The sequence below is a fragment of the Chelmon rostratus genome, chromosome 12, assembly GCF_017976325.1.
Source record: "Chelmon rostratus isolate fCheRos1 chromosome 12, fCheRos1.pri, whole genome shotgun sequence".
In the NCBI taxonomy this organism is placed as follows: domain Eukaryota; kingdom Metazoa; phylum Chordata; class Actinopteri; order Chaetodontiformes; family Chaetodontidae; genus Chelmon; species Chelmon rostratus.
This window is the reverse complement of record NC_055669.1, coordinates 2,866,581-2,881,397: the sequence shown is the minus strand read 5'-3', so window position 1 is coordinate 2,881,397 and position 14,817 is coordinate 2,866,581. Positions and strand designations below refer to the sequence as shown.

Genomic DNA, 14,817 nt, shown 5'->3' with positions numbered 1-14,817 from the left:
CTCAAATAAACAAAAGCCAAAATATCTTTTCATAATGTGCTTTAGAAACAGCATGTCCTGGTGTAAAATAGACACATTGAGAGTAGAAACAAAAGTGTAATCAGGTTTTGACTTGACTCGCTGTTTGAAAACACATACACGATATATTACATAAGCACATGTCAGCATTTGGAAATCTGAACTGCAGCACTCAGTATGTAAAGTGGCTTTACATCAGTGCTTCAGCTAAACTGTTCTGTTTGTGTTTTCTGATATGAAACATGAAATCTGCTGCCTTCTAAAGTAGTTTATACTGAATGATCTGGTGTCAGTGTTCTCACTGTCTACAGTTCTCATTTTTCCTTCGTCTCTTTCTGTCTGCACACCATCCTTTTCTTTTTGCATGTCTTTCTCCTGGTCACTAGGAGCTGTGGTGATCCGTAGTGCTGATGTTTGGCCTATGGTCAGGATCTACAGAGGAGGCTTCCTATTAATAGAATTCCTCTTCCTGTTAGGTACACACACACACACACACACAAACACAAACTCACTGAGGTTGTCAATTATTTGATAGTATTGAAAGTGCCGAATCTAAAAAAAAATCCAGATCTCCTATCAGATTTTCAACCCAAGGCCGTTCAAAATTAACTGGTCCTCAACCATCACTATTAAGATCAGTCCCACTGTCTGTCCTCAGAATGATCACACAACACACCAGCAGCCGTCTGTCCGTCTGTCCGTCTGTCTGTCTGTCTGTCTGTCTGTTGGTTCATTGTTTTTATCTTCCAGGCATCAACACCTACGGCTGGAGGCAGGCAGGAGTTAACCATGTGCTCATATTCGAACTCAACCCCAGAAACAACCTGTCCCACCAACATCTGTTTGAGGTCCGAGCACACACACACACATGCAAACATGCTGTCTAACAAACAAACACTATTAATGACTCAAGATCCTCAGCTCACAATAAGATCTGGAAATAAGTTGACTTTGTTCCCATGAGCATTTGTGTCACTTCTTTCATTCATTCTGGATTCCAGAGGTTAACTATACTGTGTGTGTGTCTGTGTGTGTGTGCAGATTGCAGGTCTGTTGGGGGTGCTGTGGTGCGTCAGCCTGCTGTCCTGTCTGTTCAGTGATAGCATCCTGGTACCAATGCAGGCTAACCCTTTGGCTCTGTATGGCCTCTTCCTCCTCTTCCTCATCAACCCCTTCAAGACCTGCTACTACAAGTCACGCTTCTGGCTGCTCAAACTCTTGGTACCATCATCTTTATTTTTGTTTTTCTGCCAACACTGTTCATATTTTGTGTGACTGTATTGTATATTAGATGTAGAAAATTCTGGTCTTTGTAGTTCACGAAGATTGCTTGAAATGGTTTGAAAGATTCACTATTACTAACGTTTCTGGGAAAAGAAGTTACTCTATCTAAATTGATAGAAAAGAATTAATACCTGTTCCTTAAAGTCAGTGAGGTTCAGACGGGTGGGAAATGGTTGAAGCAAAGAACAACATGCAGTTCACATTCCTCTCTCCTGTTTTCCTGTGGCTATCGGAGCATAAATGTCAGACTGCAACTCTCTTCACTGTACTGTAGGGTTTACATTAAGAAGCCTCTCAGTTATAGCTTGTAAATATGTGTGTTCGTCATTTTTTCCTGCCACGGCTTTACCCTTCACTGATCCGTGCTGAGAGACATTTTCCCAGCTGTCCAGTTAGATTGTCAGCTTCATCAATAGACTAATGATTTGTTCCTCTTTGCAATCAAATCAACACAGTCATATATTCTCCTGCTATGAATGCTGGGATGCCATTGCATGAGGGTGGTTGTTGAGGCCAGTGTATTAGTTGTGAAAAGTGTGATTTGAAATCCTTTTGAACACCAGTTTAGTCCATCACAGCACTCAAAATAAATACCAAATCCAAATGAACTCACTTTTAAATCAGTGAGTGAAGGCATAAGGTGATGTAATCCACCTTGACTGAGTGTACGAATGAAGAGAGACACTGCTGCTACCTGTGACACTGTCCTCTCTGTCCCTTTCTTCCACAGTTTCGAGTGGTGACGGCTCCATTTCATCGCGTCGGCTTCGCAGACTTCTGGCTGGCTGACCAGTTGAACTCTCTGGGCGTGGTCCTGATGGATCTGGAGTACATGATCTGTTTCTACAGTTTTGAACTGGACTGGAAAAAACACGATGGACTCATCAGCAGTTCAGGTGAGACTAAACCAGGCATGTCAAACTCATTCCATAAAGGGCCGTGTGGCTGCAGGTTTTTGTTCCAACCAAGGAGGAGCACACCAGGCCAACCAATCAACATCAAGGGATCATTAGTTATCAGCTGAAGACTGAGATCAGCTGATTAATTGATTGCAGCCAGGTGTGCTCCTCCTTGGTTGGAACGAAAACCTGCAGCCACACGGCCCTTTATGGAATGAGTTTGACATGCCTGGACTAAACAGTTCACTGAACTTCAGATAACCACGGCTCTGATCCAGTGATGAGAGACTCGCACCTTATTATGACCACACTGTGTGTTGACTTCTCTGCAGGCAAAGATGTGTGTAATTCCTACTCCTACGGCGTCCGTGCGGTGATCCAGTGTCTTCCTGCTTGGTTCCGATTCGTCCAGTGCCTGCGACGTTACCGTGACACCAAACGGGCCTTCCCTCACCTGGTTAATGCTGGGAAATACTCCACTTCCTTCTTTGTTGTCACCTTTGCAGCCCTATACAGCACACATAAAGGTACATACACCTTTATGGAATATCCATACCCCAAGGATAGTTGGCCTTTGTATAAAACACACCTTTATTAGAACTTTATTGTCTTTTTCCTGTTTTTAAGTATATTTTTCCATAATTGACTCACGTTTTCCTGTTGCTTTTCACATTCTGGTTATTATACATTTTCATCAGAGTCATGTCATGCTCCCTGAAAAAGCAAACACAAGATTCACAGTCGCAACTGGAATAAGCATTTTCTTCAGAAATTCATTCATTCCACTCACATTAAACAATAAAATGAATCACTTCATGCACAGATGCTTCACATTAGAAGCCTTCCAGCAGCCCAAAGAGTATAATTCCTTTCTTTGCTGGTTGCCTATGTGTCCTATGTTAAGATTGAACGCATCTCTCATTCAACACGCTGCTGACTTTTACTCATGCTGGTCAGAATTTGAATGCCGGCTTTCATCATGGCTTCTGTGCCCTTAATTTCCTTTTTCCATCTTCTAGTTACTTAGGAGTGCTCACTGCCACCAACACTATCAACTGTCAGCTATTCTGTAAGAGCCTGCTGATGAGCAGTTCTTTATCCTCGGACAGTAATGTGTTATATCCAAAGAAAAAAGGCCTTTCCAAGTGAGGCTTTGGTGCATCTGTTTGGTGACTGTATATTTCCTTTAAAGCAGCTTTCTGTTGTGTATCAGAGACCAAAGTCACCACAGGTTGGGCTTGCACATAGTCTTCTTCTCTATACAGCTGTCTACAACAAATAGGCAAACATCTTTGACCTCACACCCGTCTCTCTCTTTCTCTCTCTCTCTCAGCTGAAGCCCACGCTGACGCCCAGATCTTCTTCTACTTGTATATCAGCTGCTTGGTGGTCAGCTCATGTTACACACTGGTCTGGGATCTGAAGATGGACTGGGGCCTGTTTGACCGCAACGCAGGAGAGAATACCTTTCTGAGAGAGGAGATAGTCTACCCACATAAGGTATTTTTCCATTCATGACGAGCCTCCGTGTGTTGGAGGAGAATCCACTAGTTTGAGCCTTTGAATAGGAGTTCCTGATGATGATGAGTTAACAGACGTTGTGTTCTTCCTCTGTCTCTCCCTCCAGGCCTATTACTACAGTGCCATAGTGGAGGATGTGCTGTTACGTTTTTCTTGGACTTTAACTGTCTCCCTCAGCACAGTCTCTGGGTTTCACGGCATCTCTGACATACTGGCAACTATACTGGCCCCAATGGAGGTCTTTAGGTACACACAGTCACTCTGTTTCCTGACTTTTCTCTCTTTTATCCTTTCCTTCTTCATCCTTCTTTTTTCCTCCCCTTATTTTCCTTCCTATTATTTATCTCCAGCCAGCCTATTCTACTCCTGCTCATGTGTAGATTTGCACAGTATTAATAATCAGATAGAAATGTGAAAATTCTCTTTTGCCTGGATCTGGGAGGGTCGATGGTAAATAACAGAATAAACGAATGAAGGAATAAAAGAGAAAACACTCAAGCACATTTTTTGTACACTCATCATCTGCACTATGTGCAGTACTAGAATGCATCAGATAAGATAAATGAGTGTAGTAAAAACACTCAAATGAGAAAGAACACACTTGAATTTAGGGTTAATCTGTCAGTTTATTTTCATACATTTTTGTTCTTTAAAATGTCAAAAATAAATTCCTTTTCAGTTACAAAGACGGAAAACATTCTCCTTTTTAAAAAGTGGAATGAAGCAAAGCAAATGTTTGACATTTTTTTAACTGATCGATTGTCTTAAATCACCCATAGCTGGGACTCAAATGATGCTGAAGTTGATGTACTTTGAACCCTCCAACCGTCCATCAGCAGTGAGCTAGACATCATTTTACAGTTCCCTCTCACGTTGTGTTCAGTTGTTGTTTGTGCTGCTGTTTCAGATACAGAAAGCACCACTGCTCCCACTGCTCCCACTGCTCCCACTGCTCCAGCAGCTTTTTGTGATGATGTTATAATTAAATGTATTATCTAATCTGTAGCCCTGTCACTCATGTCTGCCTAACTTAGAAGAACACATTTGTCACAGTATGTGATGACGATTGGCTGACATGTGGGCTTTTGTTATTTACTGTTGCTAAATAAAAGAAAATGTGCGAACAGTATGTAAGTAGTATGTAAGTAAAATTGGCCACTGACGGTCAGTGTTTCTCCTTCACAGGCGCTTCGTGTGGAACTTCTTCCGATTGGAGAACGAACACCTGAATAACTGTGGTGAGTTCAGGGCCGTCAGAGACATCAGTGTGGCTCCGCTCAATGCTGACGACCAGACCCTGCTGGAGCAGATGATGGACCAGGAGGATGGAGTCAGGAACCGGCAGGGCAAGAAGAGCTGGAAGAGGAGCTACAGCATGAGTCTACGCAGGCCACGACTGGCCTCACAGTGAGTCTTAACAACAGAAGCCACCATGTGAAGGTGATGGGATACTGCAGATTGGGCCTGGAAGCTGTAGATTAATAACAAATTTAAAACCTGTATCACGACTTGGAGCACGGAGTTTGAAAGAATTGGATTTAACAAAGATTTAAGATAGATGAATCAACTCATCTTCATGTGTGCCTCTCAGATTGTGCACTCAGTAATTCTATATTTGTTATTCTAAGTGACATAATCTCCCAGTATTGGTAGAAGAAAACCCATAAAAATAAATAAATGTAAATGGCATCAACATGCTAACCTGTGCTGTAACCCTACATAGTGTGGGTCACTACTGTAAACACTTCCTTCCTTTTCCTCACTTCAGGTCCAAGACCCGTGACACCAAGGTTTTGATAGAGGACACCGATGATGACTCCTGACATCAGGCCACGCCCCTCGCCTGGGTCCAGAATTTATTCAAAGGAGGAAACTCCACCTCCTAACCGAGGAATTTCCCAGCGAGTTGGGCATTGAACTCTCAACCACGAACAAGTTTGAAACTCTCATGCCTATATAATCCTGTCTCCGATGCATGAGCCTCTGCTTGGGTTCAGAACTATTTCAAGTTGGGAACTTGCACCTCTTGAACAAACTACCCAGCAACATGGTCATTGAACTCCTACTCCTACCTTCAATAATAAACAGGGGTGGGCTTATTACTTAAACTCTACCTTACCCAAGCAGTGGGTGAAGAACTTTGCTTACATCCACAGCCACCCACAGGTGGACTCTTTAAACAAACCCTCTCCTTAGCCATTGCTTGGGCTCTCCACAAAGCCTCAGCCAAGCATGAACAACGCAGCTAAATGGAACGCAAGCCGATCACCCTGACAGGAAGTGTCCCTGCTCCCTCTCGGTGCCACACAGCCCCCACACAGGGAGAGGCCAACAACTTCAGTCCTACTGCTGATGAGGACCAAAAGGTTTTCTCCCTGCCTTTAGCTATTAGTTTCCACCTACACCTCCTGCATCCAGGTAGCGAAAAGCATTCAATAAATGATGTACCATTCGCACCTCAACAGATCTCAAGTCAACCTGCAATTTGGACGTCAGAATGAACCTAAAGCCCCCTTTTTTTCCCCAATAAGAAAATGAAAAGGGTTGAAAAGTGTCCTCTTCCTCCTTTTTGGTGACTTTTCAGGCCTCGTGACCCTTGGCGTTTACACCGGCCAACAGACTATGCTGATGAATATTTGATAACGCCAATTAGTCACTGGCTTGACTCCCTCGCTCTTCAAGCTTGCCCCTTCAAATCATCACAGAGCTGCCTACCTGCACCTTACACGCTTTAGAGACACACACACACACACACAGACAAACGCACACATATATACAGAAACGCACTTTGTAGGAAGAGTGGAGTGGAACGGCTGTGGTGTGTTGACACACACACAAACAGTGATTTAATATGTTTTAGTGTTCATGGATGTGCAACACTGAGACCTTGGGAAGAAAACACACGTACATAGACTCATGATTATTTGTAACCATGGTTGTAAATATGAGACGGACCAAAGTAGGAAGTGGTTTGAAAATATTCAGAAATATCAAATACTCCTTAAAAAAATTGCAAAGTGCTGAGTTCAGACTGTGTGGAACAGCCGCTGGAATGACTGTTCAGCTCTGCAGCTGAGAAGGAAATTTTACTCTTGTTTCCGGAAAAACATGAAGATTATCTTAATCATCCAGCAGTAACTCCCAGTCACCCCATGTGGAAAGAGTATACTCCATTTGGAAAAATGTTTTGCTGAATGTACGCCAGCTTTTTCATGTGTGTTTGAGTGGGAGAGAGACGCCTAAATACCGCCTGTCAGTCCATGTTTTTGGTAACTTAAAGACGAGTCTCAAGAAATTTTTATGTTGTCCCTGAAAAAATGAAGACTTTTGGTTAATGATTTTCATCTGTTTCACCTTACACGAAAAGGGAGGAGGTCACCTGTCTGTCACATAAGGGTCCAAACTGTCACAATCAAAGGGGATGGTGTAGTTCAACTTCCAGCTGGTGTGGTGTTACAGAAGGATCATATGGGTGTGAGTCTGATAAGTTTACACTCATGAGGTGTGTGCTGGTGTAACTCAGGTTCCATAAACACTCCAAGTGTTGGTTTAAAGAAATGTTGTTACCTCAATGGCAGAGAGAACCAGGACTTTATTTGATTTGTTATTCCTGATTTCCTCTGCTTCCCAGTTGATGCAAACTCTTTCTCTTCTTTGAAAAAATGTTTTCATTCATCGGTTTATTCCAGTCCAGTCATTTTTCCATTTTCCACCACTGTTGCTACCCTACCATCAATGAAACTCTGCACTTGCTGCAGAATGATACATTAAAAGTATTCCTGCCTCTTTCTGGTGGGCTTTTAATGTGTTTCATTGACTGCAGCTTAACATTGTTAGGAAAAGTGGAAAAGTGGAAAAGAGAAACTCAGCGCAGCAGAGTGGAATTAGTTCCGTGGAAATGTACGTTATGCTTCATTTTTGAACCACTGTTTGAGTTTATGAGAATTTACAGTAACTTTCTTAAATGGCTGGCAGTTTTAGGGGCTTGGCTGTGGTTTGGTGTGTTTGTTCCTCCATACTTCGACAAAGTCATCATCAGTAATGGGTTACACACAATCACCATCACATCATCTGCATATTGGTTAACTCATGTCAGAGACACTTTGCCCTGGTGGCCACACTGCAGCCACTGGTGTCAGTCTGTGCTGTCAAATCGTTAGAGCTACAAAATAAAGCAATCTTCCATTGTTGGGTGAAGACAGGTAGTTGCGATTACACTGGAAAATATTTTTTGAACAGGGCAAAGATTCACATTTTGTTGCCCTTTTTTCACATTCCCACTGTGGTTGACACACTGATCAGAGGTTCACTGGTTAGTCCAACATCAGCTCATGTTGTGATCTTAATTGAACTGAGAGAATGTTGTTTAGTTGTGGAGGTTCTGTTTAGGTTTTATTTTTTTCTACTCACTGGTTTTATTAATCAGCCATTTAACACAAACATTCTGCTTCGCCGTAATGAATTTCTTAATAGCTTGAAAAGAGTAAATGAGACTGACTGTAGTCTGAAATCCTTCAGAAAGCCCTGATTGAAGTCAGTTACCAGCGAGCAATAAATCTCTCAAGGATTATGTGCACTTTAAAGCCAAACTTTATGGAGCTCGCTAAAATATACAGTAGAACAACTGTTTGAGGACTGAGCCTGTTTCATTTGGGTCTCTAACATGAGAAAATGCACTAGTCATCTGTCACTCAGTGATCTAGCTAGTAGGGATACCAGAGCTATTGCCAGTTTAGTCAATTAAATGTTGAATGAACAAAGATTTTTTTTAACGATATTTCTTAATGTTTTAAACTCGACCAGCTTCTTGTGCCAAGTTTTTGATTTGTTGAGGTCCCTAAGCTGAGTGAATTGAACTCACTTTCAGTTCATTTGAGAAACAAACCTGTTTTCCTAATGTCCACAATCATCCCTTACTGCATGCTAACGTTCCCATATCGCCAGGTTTTCTTATTCACACGTGTGTTGGATTTTTGCTGTTTAGTAACAGCAGATGCAGACAAATATGTTGCATTCAATATGATAAAGAACATTGTAGGCCATTAGTAATATGAAATATGTATAATAACACAAGAATAACTATAAAAAGAAGCAACATTTGATAAGTCTAAAGAAGTAGAGGGCAAATGGACAGAAGTAGTGAGGATTTGATGTGGTAGCTTGGCTCAGTGGAAACACTGATGTCCTGTGTGAGCTGAGAGGAGCTTCTGTTTGACACGATGCTTGTTCATGCAGCATGTCTTGCACTGCTTCCACCTGCTTGACAGTCGAAGTGATCACATTTCCTGGTGATTACTGACAAGGTCCACTGATAAGCCAGTAGGTCACACAACATTAAACATGTTAAAATCTTAGCCGGATCATCTGTGCTGGTTGCAGATGTCTACAAAGATTCAGACATAGTCAGTGAGTTTTATGGTTTTGTCCTTTTCTTTGTATTGCACCACATTTTGAGTGTTGTCTTTTTGTCACTATTCTTCTTTTTGCACCTTGATATGTGGATGACCTGCTCTATCATTCCATACCATGGAGCTGCATACAGCCTAGCCCCTTTGCTCTCTCTCCTCACCCCAAACATCATGGGTACCCGGGTTCAAACCAGCAGCTTTAAGGGTCGGTCACACCAGAATTGATAACAGTGAAAGGGTGCTGCAGTTTCAATTAATTACTATATAATTGACCTAATCACTGAATTAGCTTGTGGCTCATTGAGGTCTACTATGACCAATGAATTTGTGGCATTGACCAATAGCAAGCTCTTTTGACAGTGCTGACCTTTGAGGGAATGGAGAGTCTAAAATGGAGGAAGCTGTCACAGCTTATTTTCCATATTTCCTACGACCAGATATTTTGAGTCTTGCCGGGCCACTTTGTGGTGTGACCGGGCCTTTACGGTGCTACAGTATTGGTCGCTGATATTGTAAGGTGACAATCAGTCTTTGGCTGTGCAGGAAGTAGCTCAGTGTTCATAATAACTTCTGTGCCCATCCAGGATGAAGCTATAAACTGAGATAAGCTTGAATTAGAAAATGTTGATCTTAAAAGATTTAAACTGAAAACGTTATCCAGTTTTACACTTAAAGTCTTAGGTCTTGAAAATTCGTGTAAAATTCCTCAGAGGGTTTACAGACCAGGTGCAACTTTCCAACAACTGTCATGAAATGTTTCTTGATACAACTGAGCTGTTGCGCATCATTTCAGAGGTGAACTGCTCTCTGGTTTCACTTTGTCTTGCTTTCGACAATGAAGCACCTCCAAGCTTTGCCTTGTGTTGCACCACTGGAGCTCAGGGTTCCTTTCTCTTTCACACACACACACACACACAGCTGGAAACAGCACTGGCCTCCTCTTTATGTGTATAGCTGTTTATCAGAGGACATTCCTACACAAGCTTTGAAATGAGGGTGCTGCCTATGCTACTTTCTGTCTTCTTAAATCTCCATGCAACAGACACAATCCACTCCATCCAAAGAGGACAGTTCTGATTTTAAATGCAGTGCATTTGTTACAGACTTTTATTTTGTAATTCCTCAGGTTTTCATGTTACTTTAGAAGAAATTTGAGCATTATAAAGCCATTCCTGTGGTAATTCTGTAGTGTCAGGAGAGCAGAGGGTGATAAGAGGTATACTCAGGACATTGTGAGCACATTTGCACCTTAGCCTGCTAATTCATAAGCAGCACGGGCACTTCCTGACTTCCTGCCAATTCTTCTTTTTTTTTTTTTCTTTGTTGACAGCAGTTATTTTATGAATGTACCATTTGAAACCTCACTCAACGAATGTACACCAGAGGTCTGCTTTAGGTAGCAGAGCAACCAATGAGGTCATTTCACACATTTTTTCATTTTTATTTTGTTGAATGCGCACAGTGGGTGATAGAATGATCCCCCACACCTTTGTGTTCCATCACTACCACAGCCAAGCCCAGCAGTGTCGCATGCTTCAATTGTTCTGACTCTGAACTCAACATTTTAACATTTTTTAGCTGCAGGCAGGCTGACCACACTCTGACCGAATATGGACCGTAATTATTCTCTCTTTGGTCTTTTTTTTCTGCATTCCAGACAATGACTCTCTCCCCATTACACGTGAACACCACACAGCTTTTATGTGAAGATGTGACAGACGGGTGAATCCCCTTTTTCTAAAAGTCAGTGAAATGAAATCCGTCTTTAGAGGGTAGGGCTGGATATTGATCGTCAGTACTTTTTGGTACCACTGGAAATGTAACTTTAGCATAGAGTATCAAAAGTTAGCATAATATATCTGGTTTATGAAATTTGATTTTATTGGCAAATAAAAAAAGAAAAAAGAGTTGTATAGGACGCCATGATTATATTTCCCCAAGCAGTGTACCCAAACTGCAGTACTGTCTCTGCACTATTAAAAGTTGTGAGCGGTGGGATGTGCAGGACCAAACAGAAGTTCTTTCAAAATGTCTTTGGAATGTTTCAACATAACTCTTTTCAACACGCTGATTTGACAACATTTCACATTTTGCTGGTTGGTTTTGACCAAGATCTCATCAGCTGCTTCACAACAAAGCTACTCAGTGGGCCTCATGCAAGAGAATGTTCGTATCCTGTATAGCTTTGTGTTAAGTTTATTTTAATTATGTATTTTATTTTAGTTGGTATCATATTTAAACTCCACATGTATTCAGGTGAAGGCTTTTAAGTCAAATTAGTGGGCTTTTCCCCTCTGTGGAGAGACCTGGTACAACAGGTCTCCACCACTCATGGCTTTTTTTCCCGCCTATGAGAAAATTCTAAGACGTGATAAGTTCTCTTAAATTGCTCGTTCATGCCTCAGGAAGGATTCCGTTCATACAAGCAGTTCTTGCATGAGGCCCAGTGTCTCTTCAGACGTCCAGAGGAGACCGTCAGATGCAGGTGTAGAAGTTCTGTAGTGAAGCAATCCTCACTATGTTGAAGAGAATCGAGTGAAATGATTGGATGGAAAGGCCTTGAGCACTTTCAGCCCCAACAAAACATTGCAAAATGTTTATTGAAATGGAAACAGTGGTGCGTTGAACGCCCTGTTGTGTTACACAAGCGCACTGCCTTTTTAATGCACGTCACTGCTGATTAGGTAACACCTCTGACACACCCACCAAATGAGAGAAGACGTACCTCAAAGCCTGTTACACACCGATTAAATGGCCCCTGATGCTCTGAACAGTCAGTTATGCTTTGATGAAGTCGAGCATCTTGTTCTGCTCTGCAGGGGAAGCAACACAACAGTTAGCTCAGAGGTTTTCTGTGCTCAGATCTGTATGTGTCAATAGGAAAGCAGGGTTGTTTGCTAAGCCTGTATTTAGTTTCCCAGGGCAACTTGTCCACTCTTCAGGTCTGGGACATCCCAGCTGCTGGTGTTGTTGCAAACTTTTTGAAGGTTTTTTCTCAAGCGAAAGGTCACGAATTTCAAAAGTTTGATCTTTGAAATCATTTGGTGTTCGGTGGTCCCGCCCTGTGAGAATACTGTGTGTTCTCTTATGTGTTTGGAAAACCTGTTCTGTTTTGTACACACCAGTCATCCTCCAGTTCCCACTGGAGCTCTGGGCCTGGAACATGGAGCCTCTCGGAGGACGAGGGACATGATTTATTTCAGACATGAAGCCATGCTGTTAACCCATTTATTGTTGTTTTATACCACAAACTTGTTGCTTTTTTTTAAAGTAATTTGGTCTGATCAATTCAGCTGAGACCCTTGATGATCTGAGACCCTTCATGCTTCAATGGCCCAAACCTTTCTGTGTGGAACAAGTAGGTTGAGAGAAACAAACACAACTCAACCTGGATCAAAATTCTCTGACATCCATTAAAGTTAAAGCAAAACTTTTACTGGAATAAAATGGAGCCTAAAGCCAAAATGAGACAGTTTTGTAGTTAGTCTCCATGTACCAGAACCAGTGCATTTCTGGGACTGACCACACAGACGTTTTGATCCACGTTCTGACCCCACCATGGTGTGACCCGGAGCTGTTGATTATACAATACATTATCTATTGATGAATATACTGATTAGAAGCATTGTATAATCGGTGACTGTGCTGTGGGTGTTGTCTTGTATGTACAGTAGCAGCGTGATGCTACAGAGGTGCCTGGTTCACCAACCCCTGTTACAGTTTTTCAGTAAAAACAGCTAATGCTCAAAAGGTGTTTGTGACTGTGAGTCTTATTTCAAACCATGTTCATGCGTCTCTTTACTACACACAGGATCTTTCAGTGCTGAGCAGTGCCTCCGCTGGATTTTGGTAGAGTCAGAAATCTCACATGAATGTAAAAACCTGGACAAATAAAGCTAAAACTATCTGTATTTGTAAATGCCACTGCAGGAAAAATGTTTTCTAATGTGGCTGAATTGGCCTTTATTGGTCCAGCCAAGTCTGGACATGGCCCTCATTTGAACAGCTGTAGACAGTGGTGGGAAGTACTGTAAGTACATTTACTCAAGTACTTGAGGTATGCCCATGAACACTGTTAGCTGCTGAGATGCTGATGTAGCTACACTTTTGCTTCCTGGTGGTAACACTAAGAATGTTTTAATTACACATTTCCATGAGCGAATACCTGTTTTAAGATCATTCAGGGCAGCTGCATGCAGTTTCCTGTGTTTCAGTTCAGTGCACAACTGGCATCCTTCCACAGACGATGCAAACTTTTATATAAAGCAATAAGTAATGGCTCTAACACAATAAATGTTTGCCATAATTGTATAAAATATTGGGTGTAGAATGATGAAAATCGTAAGAATTGGGGCAATCAGATTACACAATGTGGACAAACTGGAGGTGTTTAATAAAAATCTATAATGCAACCCAACAAACTCACTACAGACCTGGTTCTGCACCTCTGTGACACAGTGTCAGCAAACATTTGAATGTGCACAAAGTCAGCATTTATTTATCACAAGGACTGCACCACAATGTACAGGTGTTCGTGTTATTTTGTCCACCCCGTGAATAATTCAAAACATAGGCCTTCATTCACTTGTAGGCTACATAGTGATGACATTCATTTGCAACACATGTAAGACAGTGGAGTCATACTTACAACCATTACATCACATATCTGTACATGCATCCAAAATCTTTTTGACCACTAAAGACGAGCTGTGAGGCCGGTTCATGATCATTATCCTTGGACCTGGTGTAAACACACGTGTTTTGTCAGTTACATTGGTCGGTCTTTCTGTCTCTGTCTTAAACTGGTTTAAAACAAACATCAAAGGGACAAAGTTTGACATCATCTTTGGAGATCATGTGTCTGAGAAACGTGACATCTGTTTTGGGGTTGCTCAAGGCAGCTGCCTTGATCCACCACTGTTCATATTATACATGCTGCCACTTGGGGACGTCATTAGAGAGCACAATGTGTGTTTCCATAGTTGTGCAGATGACACACAACTGTACATCTCTGCCGAACCAAATGATGCTGCAGCTGTAGACTCCGTTACTGACTGTCTTTTGGCAATAAATACATGAATGAGCAATAACACTGTGGTCATCTGCTGCTGGTTTATTGGAGGTTTCCAGCGGAGATGCAGTCTTTGTTAATTACGCCCCAAAGCTCTTTGCCTCACACTTATGTTCTGCTGCACTTCTTTAAAAATGTTGTATTTAACTTGCTTTTATTATTAATTTTCAACTGTTCAACTGTGTTACTTCCATTGAGCGGGTTTTATTTTCTGTCTATTGTTATGCATTCTCTTCATAAAAGACTGTGGTGTGTGTTTTTAACCCCTACTGCACCTCAACAGGGTGTTTTTTTCTGGACAGATTCAGGGTACGCTATTCTCCCTCGTCTTTTACATTCATTTTCAGTCTTTGTTTTTATGTTCATTCTACCTTTTTAAGGAGCACTTGCACGTGATTTCTTTATTGTGATGGACTTTGAGCTACAGTTCTTGTAAGAAAGCCGCTGGACAAAATACAGTGCTGAGAATGATAACGTGTCGCTGCAGTAGCTGCTGATGACCAGCAGGGGGACATGTTGGCGCATTGTGGTGGACGTGGCTTCAGAACAACTTGTCCTACATCCTGCAGAAAAAAAAACAACTTTTGGAGTATTAAAGTGAATATGTTGATTAAAT

At 41.8% G+C, this 14,817-nt stretch overlaps 1 protein-coding gene across 1 annotated transcript in view; it reads left to right on the top strand.

Moving 5' to 3' along the window:
- Positions 1–12,871, top strand: part of LOC121614566 (xenotropic and polytropic retrovirus receptor 1 homolog) — a 41,644-nt gene extending 28,773 nt beyond the window's left edge. Inside the window, exons 8-16 of the mRNA XM_041948503.1 lie at positions 405–494; positions 769–866; positions 1,060–1,239; positions 2,033–2,198; positions 2,534–2,728; positions 3,535–3,701; positions 3,829–3,968; positions 4,908–5,129; positions 5,491–12,871. Of these exons, the coding sequence (XP_041804437.1) occupies positions 405–494; positions 769–866; positions 1,060–1,239; positions 2,033–2,198; positions 2,534–2,728; positions 3,535–3,701; positions 3,829–3,968; positions 4,908–5,129; positions 5,491–5,545 (1,313 nt within the window). The 3' untranslated portion in view covers positions 5,546–12,871. The remainder of the gene's footprint in view (positions 1–404; positions 495–768; positions 867–1,059; positions 1,240–2,032; positions 2,199–2,533; positions 2,729–3,534; positions 3,702–3,828; positions 3,969–4,907; positions 5,130–5,490) is intronic.
- Positions 12,872–14,817: the final 1,946 nt, after the last annotated feature.